Source organism: Podarcis liolepis (assembly GCF_965112155.1).
Source record: "Podarcis liolepis genome assembly, chromosome: 9".
Lineage (NCBI taxonomy): Eukaryota > Metazoa > Chordata > Lepidosauria > Squamata > Lacertidae > Podarcis > Podarcis liolepis.
In genome coordinates, this window is record NC_139564.1 from 28905180 (window position 1) to 28930610 (window position 25431).

General features: G+C 43.8%; 1 protein-coding gene and 1 long non-coding RNA gene across 2 annotated transcripts in view; one reads left to right on the forward strand and one right to left on the reverse strand.

The window, feature by feature from the left end:
- QRFPR (pyroglutamylated RFamide peptide receptor) overlaps positions 1–16002 on the reverse strand; it is a 28786-nt gene extending 12784 nt beyond the window's left edge. Inside the window, exon 1 of the mRNA XM_083460347.1 lies at positions 15221–16002. Coding sequence (XP_083316473.1) covers positions 15221–15560 — 340 coding nt within the window. The 5' untranslated portion in view covers positions 15561–16002. The remainder of the gene's footprint in view (positions 1–15220) is intronic.
- On the forward strand, positions 15346–25056 carry LOC310686570. Its single transcript, XR_014515997.1, has 3 exons — positions 15346–15408; positions 18307–18403; positions 24077–25056. It is a non-coding gene; the product is annotated as an uncharacterized lncRNA (long non-coding RNA).
- Positions 25057–25431: the final 375 nt, after the last annotated feature.

Sequence of the window (25431 nt, forward strand, 5' to 3'; positions counted from 1 at the left end):
GGGGCAGAAGAAAACAAGTGCAAGGTAGACTTCTGGATCAAGAGTGAGCAGTAACAAATTCCCAAAGGCGGCAGAGTCCGGCTCAGCTGTCTACCACCAGACCACTGCCTGCAGGATTGAGCTGAGGGAGTCAAAGTGAGTCAAAGGGAGCCATTGAAGGGGTGGACCTCTGGGTCAGACCTTTAACATCAAGCAGTGGGGGAGGGGGTGCTTTTGCACACAAAAATGGAATGCTAATTGGGATTCTAAGTGTGCCCTGAGCACTGCACTTGGGAGAATAGAAGGTGAGCAGGATTCCTTTTCGCATTGTTTTTCTCTCAACTATGCGGATTAGCAGCATGGCGCAATGAGGCTTATGAGCCTGTATTTAGGGCTTTCTTCTCCATCTGGACTACATCAGTTTATTTTAAATTTTTAAACTGTAAACCACTCTAGTATTTTTGCGTAAGGAAAGTATATAAGGTGAATAAAATAAGTAAACACCACAGTTGAGGATAAGGACACACGAAGGGGAGGAGTGGGTATATGGTTTATTATGATCTAAAGCAAGTGTTTCACAAGGAGGACAAAAATTAACATCCTAATGTTCCTCTTCCTCCCCCTCTTTTCAGGTATTTACATAAATTGTAATTTTTTTAATTTCTTTTGATTTTTCTGTTTTATCTTTTGCAAACCACTTTGTAAAAAACATCAATCAAGCGGTGTGTAAATTTTATGGAAAAATAACTGGTTTCCTTTTTTCTACTGTGCTGATGTAACAATTCAACATTACTTTTTTTAATTAAAAAAAAACCCTCTCTCAGCTTTTATCATTAGCGCCTGGACCCTACCTTCATGCCTCTTAGTTTGGATTGATTACATCCTTTTCCCATTAAACTAAATAATGCAAATGAACTGAGTTTCAGCCTAATTGATCTCCCAGGGTTGCAATGAGGATTAAATGAAAGTGAAAACCATGTCTACTGGGGCCAGCTCTTTGGAAAAATTGTGAGATAAGAACAAACAAAGCAGAAGAACCCCAGTTATGGATCTAAAAAGCATTCTACTGTCAAAGTGACCAACCAGATGCCCATGGATTTCAGAAAGTAGCCAACCAGATGTTCTCCCATCAACTGGCAAACTGTCTCTCACAGTGGACAGCCACATTGTGGCTAGCAGCTATTAATAGCCTTATCCTCCATCAATTTGTCTAATCCTCTTTGAAAGCCACCCAAGTTGGTTAAAGCCCTCCAAGCTTTCAGTAGCCACAAAGCAAAAGTGTGCACATGCTACAGTTTGGCTCGGCATTTTATTGAAATGAAGATAAGTAAATTTGGCTACTTCATACTTGCTCTTATTGTCACTAAAGGAGTTCCCGGGGCTCCTCCTTCTTCTGCATGCAACTGTCTTTGTGCAGTAGCTATGCAAAAAGTCTGAAGATCCTTCTAACACATTTCCTCCGCCCTTCTCTTTCCTCAGACATCTTTATGGGTTTGAACCTGTCAGCATGACAGTAGCAGCACATGGTGGAATGTGATGCTAAATCTAATAAAATAAATATCAAAACATTTTGCGCACTTCAGTCCAGCCACTTTGCAGAATTCTTCTCCTCTAGTGCCTTCTGTGCTTCAGCCAGCTTGAACATTTCAATTGCACATCCCTAAATTATTATATATTGCAGGCTCAGTGCTTTGCCTCAAGTTTTATAACACTAGGAAGGATGTAGGGTTTTATTAGCATGAAGTAGTCCTTGCTCCTGTCAGGGTCCAAATATATAGTTGTAATCCTATGCTTACTTACTCAGACATGAACGTCATTAGGTTCAATGGGTTATACACCCAAGTAAGCATGCCTAGGACTGCAACTGCTCTTCCTCAGGGAGACAATTAGCCTTAACTTCTCCTCCCCGCCAAAAAAGTTCAAACTCTACATTCCACAATTTTATCTTTTCTTCTTCTTCATACTGTCAATGGAGCGACATCATTCTTCACCTTTCTGAGGTAATCAATCTGATGCAGTCAGCTTGATTATCAGTTTTTCTCTAATTCAGCATGATTGAGCTTCTAGGATGCAGACAAAAAAACCTGACAAGACATGAAAGGCCACTTGGTTGCATACAATTTTGTAGCAGAGGATCTAATAAGAAAGTTAGCCTTTTTTCATTAGAGAAGGCATTCTGATACCCAAATTGCCTAGCAACAGAATTATGGTCTCTCTATCATAGAAGTTGTTTTGACAAAAATTGTAAGCTGGCTCAAAGTACTGCAGTTTCAGCCAAGCATCCAAACTTAAGTAAAGTACAGCTTTCAAACCGGCAGTGTTTTTCAACAGAAATCATGAATTAAAATAACCTCTCAGCAAGAAATACAAAAGCTAGCATGACAAGCTTATACTTAGAACACTTTTGGATTCTTTGTCTCTAAATATCTGTTTTCACCCTTGTGTTTGTACAATTCAAAACCCACCATCATTTTCTGCAAGGAAAAAAAGATCCCTAGCTCAGAGCACTGTACTTTAATGGATTTGATTGAAAGGACTGTTCTGTTGCATAATTATGAACATTTTATGATTGAAAGATATGGGCAGAGCAGTACTGTTATGTTAGACAGAATGCTTTAAAGCAGACTGGATTTTTTCCGGTATTTCCCCCTTCCCCCCGTTAAAACAAGAATGACACAAAAAGTATTTTAAAAGGTAAACATAACATTTACTCACTCGGAATACTTGTTGAAGAATAACAGATACAGTAGCTTTGTTCAAACAGGCTTAAAATGGTAATTCAGTTACAAAGACAATACTTAAAATGTAGTCTGAGCATGGAACTTTAAAGCATATAAAGGCAGGCAAGATGAGGTGACACCTCCAGCTCTGGCATAATTCAGCAGTAGAGCACATGTCTCACATATAAAAGGTTTGATTCCTGGCATTTCCAGGTACGTCTAGCCCTGACCACTGCACTATTGTCTATCTTATGAATTTTAATTATCAGTCAAGAACTTTGGTCAATAGACAGGGTAGAAATACTCCAAATAAATAAAAAGCAAGAAGACTATTAATTTTACCTCAGTACAGCTTTAATGATAAACTTTGCATCCTTGTTATGAGCTTCTGGTTTAGCTTTCCTTCACTTTCTCCCTGGACTTGCATTTTAAGAAAATGCATTTGGTTCAACTTTAGGGGAAAACCAAAGACCTACTCAGAATGTGTTCTAAACCTCCCTTTAAATCCATCTCAGCCAAGAGAAGGGAACTCACTCTGAAACTCACCTACAGGTGGTACTTAACAACATGGAAACTGGCACTGATATGCCCAAGAACCTCACCAAAATGTTGAAGTGGCTGCACATCCACAGGCACATGCCTCCACATGTGGTGGGAATGCCCCAAAACCCAACCCTTCTGGACAGCAGTCCTACAATAAATATGCAAAATAACTAAATAGGTATTAGAACTCACCCCAGAACTGGCCCTACTGAACATCTTCCAAGATCATAATGACCACTCACATTATACAGAGCTTATAACCCACCTACTCTCATCAGCCAGAAGCCTCATAGCCAGACACTGGAGAGACCTGTCAGGGGTGAACATTAACCAGTGGTATCAAATCATATGGGAAACAGTCTTACTAGAAAAGCTAACCAATAAAACAAAACTGACACGGGGACAAATAGAAGAAGATGCCTCACCCCAATATAGCTCCCCTTTATCACATATACAGCCCAACAAGACAACAACAAGAACCCACCAACAGCACACAAATCGATCTGGCTTACATGACCCAACAAGTCCTCCACCCCCAAAGGAAAACAAACCCCACTGCAGCTAACCAGAGACAACCAACCATATCCTGGTCCCCCAACCAGAAACATAACAAGCAAATAGAACGAGAACCTGCCGCTGACGCGAAACCCCCCACGTACACTGCAAAAAATATAAATTTCACGACCACCCCTCCTTCCCAACCTTCTTCCTGACCTTATACTATACTCAACACTAATGTCTCATAACAAATGTAACTGATCTGTAGAAAAGACTGCACAACTTGAGAAAAGAGACAAGGCATGTACTTTTGTAAACCAAGAAAAACTTTAATGATAGTAAAAAGATATAATTCATTAAGCCCTTGCTGTTAAACTTTGCTGAGTCACTTAGTCCCCCATCCCATCTGATGTGTAATGGATGGCATTTACGGCTCATTAAATGTAACTGGAGCAACATTTGTTTTATCACCTGACTTCAGAGCAAGCCGAGCCAATTAACCATCTGTAGATGACATATTTTTAAACTCTCCCATTGTAAATATAAGTCAATAAACGTTAAGCGTTTAACAATGCCATTCTGTTATAAAATAATGAAGCTAGGCAGAGGGGGAGAACCTCAGACAAATCACCCAAAGATATTTCAATCAAGATTGGTAACTGGTATATAGCAAGTCCCCATCAGAAGTAAATAAAATTGCATTAAAAAGACAGAACCCACAGATCAAAACCTGATTAAATTTTACTTATTATTATGTATAAACCATTTAAAAATACATTATCTAATGCAAAACCTTTCAACACAATGACATAGACAGCACCATTGCTGACAGGAGGGAGACCCTATCAGCAAATAGCACTTACGGCAAAAGACCAGCACTAGTTGCCAATTTGCTACCGGGCCAAGTACACAACTTGGATCCAGTTTACCTGTGAGATCACTTATATGCCCACTCAACTACTTCAGTCTGTGGAACTGGCATAGTATTATCAACCATTTTTCCTAAGCCTGCATGGAGCTCAGCCTCACCATCAACCTGATGAAGACCATTATCTTCAGTCACAACATTGCCAGCACTCCATGCATGAGAACAGGTGACCACATGCTTGAGGTGGAAGACATTTTTGTCTACCTGGCCTCCACCATAGCCACCAACCTTTCCACTGATGCTGAACTGGACAGATGTATTGGCAAGGCAGCAACGGCAATGGCTCACCTCTCCAAAAGGGTATGGGAGAATGTGATTCTAACATCCAATACCAAGATGAAGCTCTACCTGGCTTGTGTGTTGAGCACGCTGCTTTATGGAAGTGAGTTGTTGGCAACCTACAATTGCCAGGAGCAACACCTCAACACCTTCCATATATATTGTATCAGGAAGATTTTGGGTATCAAATGGCATGATAGAATCTAAAATAAAGACGTGCTCTCCCAAGCCCAGATTCCCAGTATGTACACACTTCTACTCAGCGGATCCCCAAGGATATACTCTGTGGGGAACTGGCTTCAGGCACTAGGCCTGTTGGCACACGAACACTGCATTGCAAAGACATCTTCAAACATGGCATGATGGCTGGCAACATTTACCCCACTGTATGGGAACTCCTTGCAGATGATCACAGTGACTGGAGACAAACAGTCAGGTCATGCGTATGCAGCAGTGACCATCGTACGCTTGTAGCAGCAAAACTGGACACCTTCATCTACCCCACTTGCAATAAAGCATGACTCTCCCATATTGGTCCCATACAGCCACAGCAGGCACTGTAACTCTCTGACGGTTTGACCCAAACTATCAGGTGCACTCTTCCTGAGAAACAGACAGATGCCAACGATTATTCTTGTTGTTCACAGGAAAATGCTATGAATTCTTCACAGATTTATTTACCATGCCTTTATCCTGCTTTTCAGACAATAATAGTTTCCCAAAGTCCCTAGCATCAAACAAAGGCATCAAAAATAGAGACAGGCTGTGCCATCAGGCTTATATGTAGGGCTGGGCAATATCTGGTGTTCAACCTCATGCTAGATCACCAGCTAAACATTGTGATATACACTGCTCATAGCAATTACCGTAGCGGACATTTGAAATCAACCATAGAAATACAATTTAAGCTTTCCCCCAATATAGTAAACAGAGATAAGCAGCAGCTTATTTCAAAGACAACTTTGATTTTGACAGTCAATTCACTTCTCTCAAAGCCTAAATTGCCTTCAGATCATCTTAGATATGCATAAACACACCAGAGGCATTTGCTTTTATAAATGGCTGCAGTATTTAAGGCACTTTGGGGGATTATCTCTTGGGGGTAAAAGGCACAAGCACCCTTTCAGCTACAGTTGCTGAGAATAATATTTAGTTCCTCTGAGAAGCATCAGCTGTGGAATCACTGAAAGAAGATGTCTTCAAGTACAAAGAGACTAATAAGATACCAGGTTTTGATTTTTAAGAATAAAGCTGCTTTTTTCTCTCCAACATTTTTCACTGCATAGCAACTGAGACAGTACTATATTCCATACATGATGATTAAAAAATAGGCTTTGTTCTCTCTCATGGGGTTTTTTTTCAGACACAACACCAAAACATGATTTGGTATTACATTAACAAGCACAGTGCTTATGTGTGCCCCAATTTTTCTTCTCAATTCTAGTTTAGTAGTTTGAACTGGGTTTGCAATCATGGTTTGGGGGAAATGATGGTTAGCACAAACCATCATTTGCCATTACATCTAAACTAGGCAAGTTACACTTTGCCCCCTAGTTCAAAGTGACAGATTAAACTGGAGCGCGCAAGAGAAGTAATGAGGGAATGACTCTTCACAAAGCACCAAACCATAGTTTGGTGTTACACTTTAACCAAGCCACTGTGAAGGCAAGTTCTGTAAAATCCCCTATAGGTAAAAGGTAAAGGGACCCCTGACCGTTAGGTCCAGTTGCAGACTACTCTGGGGTTGCGGTGCTCATCTCACTTTACTGGCCGAGGGAGCCAGTGGACAGCTTCCAGGTCATGTGGCCAGCATGACTAAACTGCTTCTGGCGAACCTGAGCAGCGCACGGAAACACCGTTTACCTTCCCGCTGGAGCGGTACCTATTTATCTACTTGCACTTTGACATGCTTTCGAACTGCTAGGTTGGCAGGAGCTGGGATCGAACAACAGGAGCTCACCCCATCGTGGGGGTTTGAACCGCCAACCTTCGGATCAGCAAGCCCTGGGCTCTGTGGGTTAGACCACAGCGCCACCCACGTCCCAGTAAAATCCCCTATAGAGGACCCTTAAAGTGAGGGACATCACCTGCTTGTATCCAAACAGGAAGAAAAGCTTCATACCCCCCACCTTGATATACTCTTCTTTTCCAACTGTAATTTAGCACCTTTTGAATCAGGCACCTTTTCTGTCACAGTCCAGTGACAAGAAAAGGTGCCAAACTGAATAATAATAATAATAATATATTTATATCCCACCCTCCGCAGCCAAAGCCGGGCTCAGAGCAGCTAACAACAGTAAAAGTAACAGTTTACATAAAATCAGAATCAATTAATTAAAACACATTCTAAAATCAATTCATTCTAAAATTAGTTCAGAATCAAATTAATGGCAACCATTGGGCTAGAGTTCTATGAGGATTACCAAAGGAGGGGGTGAGACTGTGCCTTGGCCAAAGGCCTGGTGGAACAGCTCTGTTTTGCAGGCCCTGCGGAAAGATGTCAAGTCCCTCAGGGCCCTAGTCTCTTGTGACAGGGCGTTCCACCAGATCGGGGCCACAGCCGAAAAAGCCCTGGCTCTGGTTGAGGCCAGCCTAACCTCCCTGTGGCCTGGGACCTCCAATATGTTTTTGTTTGAAGACCGTAAGGTCCTCCATGGGACATAAAAAAGATGAATGTGACTAGAAAGGAAGAAGGGTTAACATGTTTAGAGTGTATTCTCAATTCTTCCTTTTCAACTTAGCCCTACAGTTTTGCCTTTCCTGTGCCTGACATCATATGCAGACGAGGCCCCTCTTATGGGCAAAGTGGGATGTAATCCTGTGTAGTTTTGGGGTGGGGACACCCTCAAACCTCCAAAAACATGGTCCAGTCTTTCTTCTGACACACGCAATAACATCAATACAGTTCCAGTTACTGAGAGGCTTTCGTCCATCTTCTCTGCCTAGCCAGCCATTTAAAAAACTAGCAATAGACTTCAACCCCTGCCTCCCAAGTAGAGGGAGCAGTTAAACACAAGCAACCATCTCATGTTTTCTCTTGCAGGAGCCTGGCCCTGAGGCACCAGACATGGACTGTGATGTGCGTAGAGCTTTGTGACTGCCCTCCTAAGCCACCATGTGGTTGTTTGTTCTTCCCTGTTGGTACACATTTTTTCCTCGAACAGCAGGATGAATGCGCCTTTTTTGTGAGAGGGTGCGCTAGGTTTTGCTTCAGCTTTCTTTATTTAAATACATTTATTTTGTGAGAAAGCAAGGCATTAGTACCAGCCCAGCCAAGTTACTTTCCTCAGTGCAGGCAAAGAGGCAAAAAAAGAAAAATCATTTCTTTCTTGGTTCCTGAAGGTCTTTCTTTTGTTTTAAAAGGTTGGGGTCCCTCGTGCAACAGCTTGTTTTCTGTTGTAAAGGGGGGAGAAGAAATTGTTCATCTACATCAGGGAGTGTTTTGTCCTTGGCTGGGGAAGAGACATAAAGAGTGATAATTGTGAACTGGCTTGTATAAGGAAGGGAGCTGGCTTAGAGGGGAGAGATGTGTTTTTCTTTGCTTATTCTATTGCTTGTGAGAGATGGGGGCAACAGAACACAATATTTAATTCTGGAGACTGGATATGCTTATATTGTAATCTGGGGAGTGCGCTGGCTAGAGAAGGAGGTGGCTTTTATTTTTAAAGCAGTCTCTGACTTTCGCAACAAAGCTTTCAAGCCTAGCCCCACTTATCTGGGAGTAAGCTCCATTGAGCTCAATGGCACTTATTTCCAAGTAAACATGATTATCATTATTTAATATATTTCTGTCCCACCTTTCTCCCAAGCTGGGATTCAACGTGGCATGCACTGTAAATGAATTCTTAAAAAAAACAACCCAAACTTAACACAACTTTCTACTCCTTTTTGGAACAGTGAGTTCCATTTTCTTTGATTTTTATCTAACTGGAATCCACAAATGTTGTAATGTATTTAATTTTCTTTTCCAAAAAAATCCATATTTGAGCTGCTCTGCAAAATCTGCTGTTTTGCATAAAAAGAACCTGGAACCATGTTGGGTGACAGGGAAGGATGTACATGGGGCCTCAATCGCACACACTAATTTAAAATTACCAGATTCTTTGCTGGAACTGAGCTGGAACTGATCTCTTGGTTTCTCACAGATTCAGAGCCAGCAGAGTTCTTAGGTTAAAAGCTGAATAAAATGATGGCACATGCAACTAAAAGTCTGTGGAATAGATGGAAATCTAAACCTGACATAACGAACAGCTAGACTGCAAAAGTGCATTCCAGCTAGAAAACAAGTGGTATACAATTTTTTAAACAACAACAAAAATATAATATGCACTACTATTGCTTTTGTTTTTCTCTACACACACTGTCTTTGTTAGTAACTGGAACAACAGTGGGAGTACTAATATTCCATTACCTCCAGCATTTGCCTTCCATTAAACATATGATGCCAAATTTGTTTCTAGGCATGCTGTTTTCTGCAGAACCGTGATCACCAGTTGTCACTGTAAAGAGCCTTGTTTGCTTTTCATACAATATACAGACTCTAGCAGACTTTGCTTGAAAAGTGGTATAAGACTGAAGATTTGAGGTGGCAACAATATGTTTGACAGAATCCTAGGTGTCAGACATACAGTCACAAAGTTGCAAAAGCAGAGGGTGATTTTCAAGGGGGGGAACTGTGAGAGGAGACGTGATACTTAGATTTCCTCAAATGCTTTTCCTCCAGCTGGTGTTCCACAGATATGATTGCAGAGAAGCAAGTGTGTGAACAGGGACACCTTCTGAACCAAGGTTAGACACTTGGGTGCTAAGCATTTGCACAACTGTGTGGTTTAAGTGCCCACTATCAATTTGCAAGGGGACCTCACAAGGAACCACCTCCTAGGCTCTACTCATGTGACCTCATAGGCTCCACCCATGCACCCCACCAGCTTCCAGTGATGGGACAGGTTAACGGACTGGGCCAAATGAGGAGGCCCAATGGGCTTACTTAGTTGCATGGGACACAGATTCCCCATTGCTGTCTTAAAGACTAAAATATAATATACAGGGAGGGGGAGCTGTAAAGCTGGTGTGGGGAACCTGTAGCCATAAGGCTGATTTTATATGGCCTGTAAATATGAAGGCAATGAGAAAGATTGTGCTATACAATCCTGCACTGTTGTGAAGTCTGCCCACTTTTGTTTCCCGCTCTACCCACCATCAGTTGTGGTCCCCACTTACTTTTTCTATAGGCCAACAGCCCTTGCTAGGGGGAAAGAAGAAGAAGAAAATCCACGCCTGATTCAAAGAGGGAAACATAGAGAGAAGGCCAATAAAGGGCAGTGGAATGCAAAAGGTTTTGCTTCCAAGCCCCCACTGCTGTGTTGCTAGTCTACTCCCCTGACCCCACCCCCACTTGTTCCTCCTAAAAGCACATGAAAAATTCAAGGACTGAGAATTCAAGGACTGAGAAAAATTCAAGATGAGCTCGGCTAGTCTTTCTGCTGGTCGCAATGACTCTCACTGATTCTAAGCATCATTTCCTAATTCTTGAAACATTAATGCTGTTTACTGCTGTCAATCAAAGCTACTTCAGTCGTGTGAAGGCAGCCTGCCTACACCATGCAAGCTGGGTAATGTTGCCAACTAATCGGCAGTGACGGCAGCAGTAATAGACTAATTCCCTTCTCCACCAGCTTGCTATGTCCCTCCAACCTTCTGACCTAGGGCCTAGTCATTTCTTAGTAGCATGGGAGTCTGTTTTCCTAATTTGAAAAACATTGTACAGTGGTGCCTCGCAAGACGAAATTAATCCATTCCGCGAGTCTCTTCGTCTTGCGGTTTTTTCGTCTTGCGAAGCACGGCTATTAGCGGCTTAGCAGCTATTAACGGCTTAGCGGCTTTAAGAAAAAGGAAACAAACTCACAAGAACTCGCAAGACGTTTCGTCTTGCGAAGCAAGCCCATAGGGAAATTAGTCTTGCGGAACGACTCAAAAAATGGAAAACTCTTTCGTCTTGCGCATTTTTCGTCTTGCGAGGTACCACTGTATTTCTGAATTTGTATACATTGCCCCTCACTGTGATTTCAGATACTTTGTACTCATTGCTCTGATAAACTGGTCATTGTATCAGAATGGAAACTCAGTAGCATGTGAAACTATGCAAAATATATGATGACAGGACAGCAAGGTGCTGGCACCATCAAAACGGCAAAGCTGAATTTTTACTATTACACACCACCCCAGTCTCCAAGAAGTGAGAGAGTCTAGGGGTGTCTTTGCTTTAGCAAGGATTTGGCTTCCTTGAAATGAATGTGTGTCTTTATGAATGTGTGGTGTCTTTAGGAAATATAATTTTATTTATATGCAATCTGGGCATGAGGCTGGAGAGTCTCACAGCATTAACACTCCAAAAGATCTTGCTTCCCCTCTCAGTTTCCAGGGGAACCCTAAGTCCAGCTTTGGATTCAGCACAAAGCAAGACATGTCTCTGTGTCTCCCAGCTTCTAGCTCATACCCACAACAATTCTGGCTCCAGATGGGTGAGGGAAAGGCCCATCTGTTTGTTTTTTCTATGGCACACAGATATGTTAAAATCATGGTACTTAACTAGCCAGCCAAAGCCATTACCTTGATAAAGGAACTGGTTGGCAAGTTCCCCTTACACATTCTACCCGCACAGATTCAGGATCCAAAGGACTGGGAGGGATCCAAGGTATCATCCGGACTGAGCCCCAAACTCATAACAATACACATGCGATGGGGATCCAACTGAGTGTCACACTTTTTGAAAAGCAATAATTACACTATTCTTATTAATGCAGTTTTTCAGCCTCAGTTATGAGCTGGTCTGTTATGTCTCCTTAAACATGCTAAACACTTACATTGCACAAACGTTCAGTCTCTGAATGCTGGTTGCAGGGGGTCACAAGCTGGGAGAGTACTGTTGCCGTATAGTTCTGTAACTCCTTACAACCCTGCATCTAAGGTGCAAGCCAATTCATGGATAATGACTACACAAGCATGGATGAACAATACGAGTGCCAAGCACAATGCTTTGCAACTTTACTGTTGGCGTTTGCTTATGTTTTTGCAACACTGATGTCATTTATGAATAGTTCCATGCTCTGTTGGTGACATTTAGTACTTGAAGCAATTGTCACAATAATGCCAAATTCCTAAATCTCATTGAAGACTGCAGCTGTGAACATCTGGGATAGACCTGAGGCTCTGTGCATTCTCCTATTTGTCAATCTCATAATAAAATGCAAAAGACATAATTATTGTACTTATTAGTGCACAGTATGAAAAAGGCCTAAACGATGATGCCATGTTAGAATTATTATTGTTTTTTTAGAAAACTGGAGCTACATGCCTTTTGGGGAGAGAGGACTGATGTGGCACAGCAGCTAAGACAGCTACAATTAGGAGGTTTAAATCCTACCTCCACCATGAATTCATTAGCAACTCCTCCTCAGTCTCCCATCTGCAGAACTATAGTATTGTTATTGTTATCTTTACAAGACAACATTTGAAGTGCTTTGAACACTCAGTCACTATGCTCAATCACAATGCAAATTGTAGGAGTCCATTAGCTCCCCACAGTTATAATTCACATATATTGTGTACATTATATATTGTTCTTTAATCAGTGTCCCTAATTGTAGTACAACTACTATTAATGTCATGGTCTGTTCCTGAAGCTGGGTCTAAACCAGGGGTTAGCAAACTTTTTCAGCAGGGGGCCAGTCCACTGTCCCTCAGACCTTTGGGGGGGGCAGATTATAATTTTTTTGGAGGGGGGAATGAATGAATTCCTATGCCCCACAAATAACCCAGAGATGCATTTTAAATAAAAGCACACATTCTACTCATGTAAAAACATGCTGATTCCCGGATCATCCGTGGTCCAGTTTTAGAAGGCAATTGTGCCGGATCCAGCCCCCGGGCCTTAGTTTGCCTATCCATGGTCTGAACTATGACCACACTCTCCTAAGAGTTTCATTCTCACACACTTCTAAATGGAACTTGTGAAGGAGAATTAACTGCTGGACTGTAGATAATGTAGTTACAGATAGGTAGCCGTGTTGGTCTGCCATAGTCAAAATAAAAAAATTCCTTCCAGTAGCACCTTAAAGACCAACTAAGTTAGTCTGAACAAAGACATTGGATTCTTATTTCATTATACATGACTAAGCCATTTCTCATCTTCTCACCCCTTGCCTTTTCCTATAAGACCTATTACAGTCGTTAAGAGTCGTCAACAGGCTCATCTCAGCTATCTGCCAATCTCCCATTCCCACCACCCTTCTGAGTAATACCCCTCCCCACCTTCTCACTATATAGAAGGATCTGGCAACTTCTGTTTCAGTGTATCTGAAGAAGTGTGCATGCACACGAAAGCTCATACCAAGAACTAACTTAGTTAGTCTTTAAGGTGCTACTGGAAGGATTTTTTTTATTTTGTAGATAATGTAGTTATGGATGCTGCTATAGGAAATCATGCAGCATGATTAACTCTTAGGACTAGCTCAGTTGGTTGGAGCATGGTGCCCATAACACCAAGGTCACAGGTTTGATTCCCATAAGGGACAGCTGCATACTCCTGCAATACAGGGACTCAGACCAGAAGATCATCAGGGTCCCTTCCAACTCTATGATTCCCCAGTCAAGAGAGCTTTATGGGTGGTTTATAAGATGCACCCATGGAAGCAATTCAGCAACAGAATGCATGTGAGGCTGGTGTAAGTTGACACAAGAACATAAGATGAGCCAGCTGGATCAATGGCCCATCGAGTCCAGCATCCTGTTGGGAAGCCCCAAAGCAGAACTTGGTCACAACAACACTACTCACCTATGATTCCCTGCAACTGGTGTCAAGGTACACGCTGCCTACGATAATGGCAGTGGAACATATATATTGTGGCTAGCAGCTGCTGATTACCGTATTTTTTGCTCTATAAGACTCACTTTTTCCCTCCTAAAAAGTAAGGGGAAATCTGTGTGCGTCTTATGGAGCGAATGCAGGCTGCGCAGCTATCCCAGAAGCCAGAACAGCAAGAGGGATTGCTGCTTTCACTGTGCAGCGATCCCTCTTGCTGTTCTGGCTTCTGAGATTCAGAATATTTTTTTTCTTGTTTTCCTCCTCCAAAAACTAGGTACGTCTTATGGTCTGGTGCGTCTTATAGAGTGAAAAATACGGTATCTTTAAACAGACAACTTTGCTACAAGATCGATTTATAAAATTTCTACCCCACCTTTCCCCAAGGGGGAGCACACAGCTCTCTTCCATCCAGGGGTGCCAACTTGAATAAAATATTGGGAGGACCCAGGTAAGCACCCTGCCCCACATAATCAGTCACAAGACTGTGCACACACACCATTTGAATGGCAATGCCCATCCACTGGGAGGGGGCGCCTCCCTCAAATATTTTATTGGGGGGCCCCAAAGGGACCTTGGCTCCTATGTTTCTGCCCCATTGTATTCTTACAACAACTCTGTGAGGGAGGTTAGGCTTGAGAGACTGTCTGTCCCAGTTTCACCCAGTGAGTTTCATGGCTGAGCAGGGCTTTGAAAACTGGTCTCCCAGGTCCTAGTCCAACACTCCCAACCACTATACCACACTGCCTTGATCTGCAAACATTGGCCTAAAGCAGAGGAAACTGAACTGTGGCTCTTCAGGTGGTGTTGGACTCCAACTCCCATCAGCTCCAGCCAGTGCTGACAAGGAGCAGGCGTGATGGGAGTTGGGATTATCTTGAGTCCCACATGTTAAGCAACCCTGCCCTAAAGCGACTGAGGATAAATGATGCTGGAAGGAAAGGTAATCAAAACTTTTCCCCACATTTAGATAGCCCCTCCACTTACAAACCTGACTTGGAAGGCCCAGATGTATGGTTGTGGCTGCTTTCACAGCAATCTCTCATAGAATTGTAGAGTTGGAAGGGACTTCAAGGGTCATCTAGTCCAACCCTCTGCAAGGCAGGAACCTCAACACATGGTCCCCTGAAACCAAACCTGACCCAGCTTAGCTTTGCACAGGTGTTAGCAGTTTTATTGCTGCACCACTATGTATCCGCTTTATTCTCCTCTGCACTTTAAAGTATTAAGCTTCTGTATCTCCATGAGGACTACAAACTTGTTCTTTTAAAATTAAAGAACCCCAACATTTCCCTTAATTTTAGAGGGGGGGAATCGTTGTGGTGTGTCGGAATGAAGTGGAGGTCAAGCGCCCCTCTCCCTCCTCCCTGGAAGTAGGAGACCCGCCTCCTTCCCTCTGGCTCGGCCACTCACCCCCCAGCCAGTTGCTGGAGATGTTCTGCAGCATGGTGAAGGGGACGCAGAAGAAAGCGATGAGCAGGTCGCTGAGGGCCAGCGAGCAGATGAAGATGTTGGTGACGGTGCGCATGGCTTTGCGGCGGCTGACCACGTAGAGCACCAGGCCGTTGCCGAAGAGCGCCAGGGCGAAGATGAGCACGCAGGTGAGCACGAAGGCCAGCTTGGCGCGCCGCGGCAGCTCCGGGATGTAAACCAGCGGCTGCAGCCCGTAGAGCGCGATGAACTGCTCGCGGGTCACGTTGTTGTCGCGCAGCAGCTGCGCGAACTGCTCCGGCGTGATGTTCAGAGAGCGCATGGCGGCGACGGGGCGGGTCAGACGGCGATCCTCTGCAGCATGGTCGGACCAAGCGGGCCCTCCTGGCGGGAGGCTTAGAAAACCAGGGAATTTTCTTTAAAATTTAAAATTCGTGGAGGGGACACTTCTCAGTCTTGCTCGACGGCGCCCACAGCCAAGGGCTGCAGCAAGATCCGCGCCTCAACTCGCCTTTTATTCATTGTCCAGACGTCTCCACGAGGATCTGTCCTTCGTCTGAGAAAGGCAGCCGAAACGAAGAGCAAACGGGTGGCGCTTAATCGAGGGTGTGAAAGTTTCGAGAGCGAGACGCGCCCGTCCACCCGCCGCGCGCGCTGCAACCTTCCCGTCTAGAAGAAGGCGAGGAAGGAGCGAAAAGTCGAGCTTGGGAAAAGCAGCGAAGGGCTCCTATTGGAGACTTCCTCCGAGCCTCTAGCCAATCGGTGAGCAGAAAGAGCATCTTCTCGGCCTCCCGTCCTTCAAAGTTTCCCGGAGCGCCGGGGCTCGTCGGGGATTGGCTGGCGCTTGTTGGGGAGTCGCTGGAGGGGGGCAGCTGACGCTTCCTCGGGCGGATAGGGGCGCTTGCAACGCGGCTCCCAGCGGGCGCAGCGAGGCTGCAAAGCAGCTGGAGGACTGACCTCGTGGAGGTTCGGAGAGCGAGGAGAGCGCTGCGTGCTCAGAATTGAGGCTAGGGAGCGGCACAGGGCAAGACTCTGGAGCCTTGGAGGTCCAGGACGCCAGTCTGCCAAATAAGCCGCAGAAGGATCCTCAGGCGCAGGCGGACGTGCTCTGCTTTGCTCCCCGCCGAAGCAAATGAAGGATTAGCTGTAATAAATTAAAGATGGGTCCCTGTGAGACCATTGCTTCCGGAATCTAATATAACCAATTGCCTAAATTTATGTCTTCCCATGAATTACATTGATCTGGAGCTGGAGGGTTAGAATTTTTATTTTTAGTTTAGTTTGCTAGGTTTTAAAACAGCTTAAGGCAACCTTTCTCAACCTGTGGGTCCCCATATGTTGTTAGACTACAACTCCCACCACCCCTAGCTAGCAAGGCCAGACCTCAGGGGTGGTGGGAGTTGTAGTCCAACAACATCTGGGGACCCACATGTTGAGAACCACTGGCTTAAGGAATATTTGCACATCAGTTTGAAACTTCTTTAGGTTACAGCTTGACCTTAGGGATGGACAGCTTGGAAGGGAGGTCCCCCTGTCCTCAGTGGGGTTTGGTCCCAAAGTGAGTGTACAACTTTAAAGAGAGCCAACACCAGGTGTGGGGCAGCCCTCAGGAATGTGGTGGGGCCACAAGGTGCCATGAGAAAGGCTGATGACACCCAGCTTTATTTCACCATCTGGTGAGATGGCTGAGGGGAAATAAACTGAGTTTGAATCTTGGCAGGATGGAGCTACTAGGGGTTGCTGGTTCTGGTGCTTGAGAATTGGACAGTTGACTGTCCTGAATGCAGATGCACTCCCGTTTCATTTTAAAAATTACATTTATATACTGCCTTTCACCCAACAAGCCCATAAAAACACAAATTGACCAACATGGTATTAATAAACAATACCCCCAAACTCATTTAAAAGGCTATGGATGGTTCAGTCAGCCAAAGGCCTGGCTGTAGAGCAACATTTTAATCTGGCGCCTAAAGATATGTAATGAAAGTGCCAGGTGAGAATCCCTAAGAAGAGCATTACACAAAGGGAGCCACCACAGAAAAGGCCCATTCTCATGTTGCCATCCTATGGACTCTCATGGAGGGGGGAACATGAAGAAAGGCCTCAATTGATGCTTGCAAGGTCCAGGTTAAGGGAAATATGGACTTTGAAGTATTACGGTCCTGAGACATTTAAGCACTTTGAATTGGGCCCAGAAACTAATTAGCAGCAAGTGCTGTCAGGCCAGGATTAGTGTAATATGCTCAAACTGTCTTGTCCCAGTGAAAGAGCAGGTACGTAATCTAGGGGCAGCTTTTGAATCCAGCTTTGTCACTGAAAGCCTGGGTACCCTCAGCTAAGAGTACCCTTTACCAACTCTTGCTGGTACAATATTGATGGAGTAGGAGAGTTTTGCCACAGTAGTCCAGGCACAGTAACTTCAGTATGTTGGTGTTTAGTATGTATATTGCAGTGGAGCCCATATATCAATAGTCTGCAAAGATTGTAGGCTGAAAGAAAAACAAAAATTAAGGTTTACTCCCAACTAGGGGTGGGAGAGAAATTCAGTTCAGCTCGCATTTAAATATGAATTTATCAATTCACACTTACCGAAATAATTTGAGAAATGAAACACAGCCATTCTTCAAAATATGCACTTAGCCAAACTAAGTGCTCTCCAATCTACCAATGTTTACAAAAATGTACATATTGGGGTGGGGGGGTGTGTATTAAAATGAATATACTGGCAAAAATAGCATACAAAAATGGCATTATATGAGGAGAAATTGCTTGTCAAAAAAAAAGAGGATTTTTTTGCATGAAAGTGTTGAAGGGTTTTTATAAGGATTATAAAAAAGAAAAAAAATCAGAAATGTGAAGAACCAGTGGTTGTTTTTCAGCTGGAACTCACCAGAATTTAGTTCTGATACCTCTCAGGTGGGCACCATTGCCATTGTAAGAGAACAAGGGAGGCATTCACGGTGAGTTCTGACACATCTTTTTCTTAAAAAAAAATAGCACTGAATTTAAGATTGGGGAAATTAGCAAGCTGAAATTGACAGATCCTTCAATCTCTGCTCCCAACACAGGACTGGATTACTGCAATGCAATCTGTGTGAATCCTCCCTTCCTCTCATCTGGAGGTTGTAATTGGTTCAGAATGCTGCAACACAATTGTTGACAAGGGTGAGTGTGCGTAGAAATGAGCCTCCTCCACAAAGGAGAAGTTTACATTTGTTTCTCTGCCCACTTTTTCCTTTGGCCCCATCCACCAGTGGCCCTTTGAAGGGGACGTGGTCCCTGAGCTGCAAAAAAATAATGCACATATAATGACAGTTCCACCCACAAGCTAGACTCCAGCTTTGCAGCAGTGAAACAACATAAGCCCAGAACTCATCAAATCATTACAATTCATCCTTGTGCTAAATGAGTTGTGTAAGTCTGCCCTTAGGCTCAAACTGCCTGAAAGTTAATTCCCTTTAATGTTTTATTCATCTAACATTTTATGGAAAAGGTCTCTTTTACAATCATTGACACCTTCAGGGGGGGCTGAGAAAGACTCCTTTCTGAAACCTTGGAAAGCTCGCTCTTGTCGGTGCAGACAATACTGAGCTAGAAGGACAAATGACCAGATTCAGTGAAGGACTCCTCCCATGCATGAGGAGGTTGTGGGTGGTACAGGATAACCCTCACTTCCCCTGCCAATGCACAGAGCAGCTATGCTGTCCACATATTCAGCTGGTGGGTGAAATCTCTACCTTTGCCATAACACCAACATCTCTGCACCCTGTGTCCTTGAACTGTGGTGATGGCTCTTGCTTGCCTGTGGTGAAAACCTGTATTTTGCATGACTGGAATGTAGCCTACTATACAAAGGTAAGAGTCACATCCATTCATAGGCGCCGACTCCATGGGGCCTGAGGGGGCCCGAGCCCCCTCAAAAATTCGTTTGGGGGGGCTCAGCCCCCCCAATAATCTCGGGCGGCGGTGGGCGCGTCCGCGGCTTTTATAGGGCGCCCGGCGCGCACCAGCTCAATAACGGGCACCGGTGCGGCGGGGGGCGCCGGGCCGGGGGAGGGGGGCGGCCGGCCTGTCTCCTTGGCAACCCCATTGAGCAGCGCCGGCTCCCCCGGGAGGGCCATCCCCCCGCGCCGCCGATCGCCAACACCGCCGACGCTGTGGCTGCCCGAGCCCGAGCCCGAGCCCGAGCCCTACCCGGAGCCCGAGCCTGAGCCCGAGCCCAAGCCCGTCAGTCAGTCAGTCAGGAAGGAAGGAAGGAGAAATGGGGAGGGAGACGAGGGAGGAAAATTGCGCGCAGGGTGAAGAAAGGAGAAGGGCGAACGAGACGAGCTTCCAACCCAAAAAAGGGCTGGAAGACTGGGAGGATGAAGGATCGGGAAAGAAAGCGACGCCTTCCCCGCCCGCTTGTCATTGGCAGCGCAGCGGGCGCCCAGAGGAGCTGGGCACCGGCGCAGGGCCGCTCCGCAGCCGCGGAGGACAGCTGCGTGGCTAGCAAGGTGCGCCGCATAGAGCGCGGCCCTTGTGTGGCCCGGTGGCCAGGCAAGCTCGGGCGGGGACCCCCATGTGAATCTAAGACGGGAGAAGAGGGCAGAGCAAAGGGGGTCCCTTCCCCAACCTCCGGCTCTGAGACTTCCCTGCGCCCCAGAAAAGCGAAAGGATTTTCTCTTCTTTTTTTTTAATAAATATTTTATTAAGTTTTCAAATACAAAGTTAGAAACATACACTGAAGAAAAAAGTAAAAGAACAAGAAAAAGAAAAAAAAGAAAAAGAAGAAAAGAAAACCAACCATTCAACACATTTTTTATATAACTAACTGGACTTCCTCACATCTCCCTTACCCTGCATTCTTTATAATAAAGATATCAGCAAATTATTACCTTGTTTCGTACCTTATTTTGTACTTTTCAAATACTATACCTCTAAATTTAACATACTTTTCATCAGTTACTTATATCTTAAATTAAACATAGTATTACCTTAGATTTTGACCTTTTCTTACTTAAAATATAATTTCCTGTTTCCCAAATCTAATTGCTGAAGCTATAGTTTCCGAATCGTGTAAATTTTTAACATTCATACAACTTATATTGTTTTTGTAAATAGTCCTTAAATTTTTTCCAGTCCTCTTCCGTTGTTTCTTCTCCCAAATCTCGGATTCTGCCAGTCATTTCAGCCAGTTCCATGTAGTCCATCAATTGCGTCTGCCACTCTTCCTGTGTGGGCAACTCTTGTGTCTTCCAATATTTTGCGCTAAGTATTCTTGCTGCTGTAGTTGCATACATAAAGAAAGTTCTATCCTTCTTTAACACTTTCTGGCCAACAATGCCCAAGAGGAAGGCCTCTGGTTTCTTGGGAAAGGTATACTTAAATACCTTTTTTAACTCATTATAGATCATTTCCCAGAAGGCCTTCACTTTTGGACAAGTCCACCAGAGGTGAAAGAATGTCCCTTCAGCCTCCTTACATTTCCAACATTTATTATCAGACAGGTGATATATTTTTGCAAGCTTGACTGGGGTCATGTACCACCTATAAATCATTTTCATAATATTTTCCTTCAAGGCATTACATGCCGTGAATTTCATTCCGGTGGTCCATAACCTTTCCCAGTCCTCAAACATGATGTTATACCCAATATCCTGAGCCCATTTTATCATGGCTGATTTGACTGTCTCATCCTGAGTGATTTTCTCTTCAACCTGCCCTCCATCCTCTTGCAGAAAACTCTTTGCCTGCCCTGCCCGTATCTCGTTTTTGCTTTTTAATTCCACACACGCACCCTTCGGACTTCGTGGCAATCGGGCGCACGGGTGCGTTTCCTAAGAGAGTGAGGACCCCCGCCTCCTCCCCACCTGCTCCCTCGCCAGCCAGCCAGCCAGCCAGCCGCGCGCCCTAGCCGGAGAGCCCCGGCCGTCCCCGTCGCGCAATCGGCTGGATCTCCCTTCAGCAGGCCGTGCTCACAACTCGGCCCAGGGACCCCCAGCAGCGGATCTCCGGCTCAGCTGAAGAATCCGGCAACAAGCCCCCTCCTCCCCAATCGCTCCGCCGAAATACGCTCCAAAACCCCCCAGATAGGCCGCCGGCCGCCAAGTCTAGTGGCGCCCTGAGCGAGGGTCTCTCCCCAACACCGCCACCTCGAACTGCGTTCTCCCGGCTACCCGAGCGAACCAGCGGCAGGACCCCGGTATGGGCCCCCCCAATATTTTTTATAAGTCGGCGCCCCTGCATCCATTGCCTCCCCCACTTTTGTCCCTGGTCCAATCACCAGTAGCAGGTGATCCTTGGAAGGTCTTCTGTGAGGACTCCAGGAGAAACAAGATTTCCCCAACCCTGTTGTGCAGAAACTAATGTTGGAGTGGAAGATCAGTTCTGGAGCCAAGACAGAGCGCAAGTGACCTGGATAAATGAGAGGCAAGAATTGCTGGAGATGGTTGAAGTTCAGGAATATCAATCAATCAATCTTTATTACGGTCCAGAGACCCAACAAATCATTACAAAGCAATGCACAATTCAGACAGCCTACCTCCAGGTTAAACAAGCATTTTGTTCAGACTTAAAGATAGGGATCATTGGTTCTTGCAACCACCGATAAAAACTTTGCCACTGCTAATGTTCTAGCGTTTGTCTGGTCTTCCAATAGAAACGTGATACTGTATAGTGAGCCTCTGATTTTCCTGGGAAAGGTACCAGCAAGGGTAATATCAGTTCAGCCCTGGCTTGCTTGTATTTCACACAGTGCAGCAAAATATGTTTTATAGAATTAATGTCTTGAGCACACGAGCAAAGTCTGTCCTGGTAGGAAACTCCTCTCAACCTGCCATCCAACGCTGCAGAAGGAAAGACGTTTAGTCTGGCTTTGGTGAATAACCTTCGATAATCTGGTACTGTCAGGTTTTTAATGTAACGTGTTAACTTAAAGACATGCCCATATTGTACTCCTACTGCCAACGGACTACAGACTGCGTGTGATCGAGATCGCAAGTCACTGTGTGTATTATCCCATAATCTTTGCTTTAATGTCTTTAAGGCGCCTTAATAACCCAGGTAATAGAAGTTAACACTGTGGACCTAGATCAAGGAGACCTTGGTTCAAATGCCCATTTAGCACTGAAGCTCACTGGGTGACCTTAAACCAATCATTCTCTCTCAGAGTAGCCTACCTCACAGGGCTGTTGGTTGCGAGGGTAGGAGGGTAGGAGGATTAGGATTTGTGAGCCAACGTAAGAGCTGGGGCTTGAAGCATTCCTTCAGCAAAACATCCATTTGAAACTGTTCCCAAAATGATACTTCAGGCACAATGCTTCCATATTCACTGCATATTTAAAAAATAGCCACCCTTTGTTTCCAAAAATGGAACTTTTGCTTCAAGGCTGAACATTTTCTGTGGTTTGCAATTAGGATTACGACAGGCTTCCTCAACCTCGGCCCTCCAGATGTTTTTGGCCTACAACTCCCATGATCCCTGGCTAGCAGGACCAGTGGTCAGGGATGATGGGAGTTGTAGTCTCAAAACATCTGGAAGGCTGAGGAAGCCTGGATTAGGAGGCAAGGAGCTGAATTTTGGATGCAGTGGAGAGATAAAAGATCTGGATTATTATAAAAGATGCAGGGGGAAATGATTAACAGTAGGACCCACAAAGGGGAGGAGGGAAGTCCAAGAGATTCCTTGGAAGCTAGCTTTTCTGTTGGATATGTGGCTGTAAAATTTCAATCTGAAAAACCAAATAAATAAATAAAAAATTAAAAGGAGGCAAGGTGCTGACCAGTCTTCATTATACTGTGTTTGTTAATTGTGACTGCATGTAATGTTTAGCTTGCTTGCAAAGATGCAGATGACTTGCAAAGCCATTTTTGACAAGCTCCTGGTAGCAGCACTATTTATCTTAACTTGCAAAGAAAACATGGCCATGTAAGAAATTTGCTTTAGTATTTTGTAATCATTTTTAAAAACCTTTTCTGGGCACATAAACTGCCCCCTACCTGCATCCCTACAGCTTTAATCTTTACAGCCCAGGTTTTTCAATGGTTGCTTGATTTGCAGGGCAGCTGTCCTTGTCCTGATGATACAATTTCAGCACTTAAAAAAACCCCAAACCTATTCATACTCAGAATGGTTTTTAGTTCCAATGAAACTGTTAAATTGTTGCTGCCTTTGAATCTGATCATCCCATAATAACTCTTTTTCAGATATTTGTTCCTTTCTAGGAATAAAGATAAAGAAGTTTAAGGGCAAGTTATTGATTTCTTTCCACAAATGACCCTATGCCCACACTGTTCCATAAGAAGCAAGCAATTCTATTTCTTTAAAACCCAGCAGTTTCCAAGGCAGCTAACAAAAGAGAACATTTTTTTTTAAAGCCTTAAAGATGAAATTTAGCACTAAAACTTAACAGAAAAAAAAAAAATGGCATGAAAGGAACACAGCAACCAGTAAAGCCAAAAATGGAAACAATAATATATAAAAGCAGAAGACACCACAATTATTTCCCCTCAGGCCAATAATGCACTTTTAATAACTAAAATCAAACATCTATTGAGGCATAAATTGTTATCCATTTCTGATAACTTCCTGGTTGGACTACTATTATGTGTAGTTGCCTTTGAAGACTTTTCAGAAACTGCAATTAGTTTAGAATTCAGCTGCTAGATTATAAACTGAGACGGGACATTGCCACTACGCCAACTGCACTGAACCCAACTCTGTTTCTGGACTAAATTTTAAATTGCTGGGTGTATGCGTAGGGGCATATGGAGACTAGTCTGCTGTTTCTTTTTAAAGTGGATTTGTTGGACAGAGGGAGATGTCACGAGGTAACTCCTCCCATGGAGATTTTTCAGATCAGGAAGCACAAGCACCCAAGGGAGTGGCAACGTCCTGGAGGAAATACATAACGGAAAGAAAGACAGACCTGCACAGATACACACCACCCACGACCACCTCACAATGGAAAAGTAAGGTCAACTTTGCAACTGTCAAAATGATAATCTACCAACCTTTTAGCTGCATTGCTCAGGAGATCTGAAGAAGAAGAAGAAATAATAATGCACCTTTTAAAGATACAATCGGCCATCTTGAGTCAAAATGCCAACCAACTGTGTCCAGACATAGGCGAAAATCTTCTCCTTGATCTCAGAAACCATCATCGGAGGCACTGGATACAGAATGTAGATCTATGATGTAGAATGGAAGGTGAGAGGTAAGGGATGCCAGATTTCAGCATCACATAGGGTACCACTGAAATTTGAGACCCCAAGGTCTGCCACTGCCATCATGCAAAACTTGGTTGATCAGCGCAGTTTTTATTTCATTTAATTTATTGAAATTTTCCTCATCTCAAAGGAGTGCAGGACAGCAAACACCTTAATAACTGTTGATATATGCTACTGTTGTACTGTGTATTTTGTGTCTATGGATCACAATAAAGCTGAGTGTGCGAAAATGATAAACAACAAAAACATCTTTTCCAAACATATTTAGAACAATTCCAGGCAGATGTAGCAATCGAAATTCAAGAACTGCTCTTATTTTATTGGACTCATGCAAACGGAATGCTTTGTTTGTCATTTGGATTGGATTGCATATTTTCAATATTCATTGGTGAAATTGTATATTCATGTGAAATATTTGAATGAATGTTTAAACTAAACATTGATGAAAACGTCCTTGATCTCTAAATTTGTAAATTACTTGAAAGGCAACTGTAGTCAATCAAATACGTTGGTAGGATTGCAGGAAGCTTTGTAAGGAAAGGTATAAAAATCACTGCAGAGAAGAATAAGAAAATATGATGCTTTGATGTTTTTGATTTGAAAGCAATGGTTAAAGCAGAAATTTGAAATGAAAGATAGAAAATCATAAGGAAGGTTTGAAGGAAGTCGTGGCCCTAAAAAGCCAAATTGTATAATATAAGAGGAGAGATTGTAATAGAAAGCATTATTGTAAAATTAATAAAAATGATATGGCAAAAAAAAATGTCCTTGATCTCAGGAACTGTTATGCAAAATTGTGGTCATGATATATTAAGAGGTGCCCAAATGCACAGAGAACAGAAAGACAAATTTCCAAAACATATAGTAGATTCTGAATTGCTCTTTGAATGACACATTCAAAGCCTCTTTCACGGTGTGGAAGAAGACTTCCAAGAAACTGGACAAATAGGCTTCAGCCCAACACTGATGACAACCCACAGGTC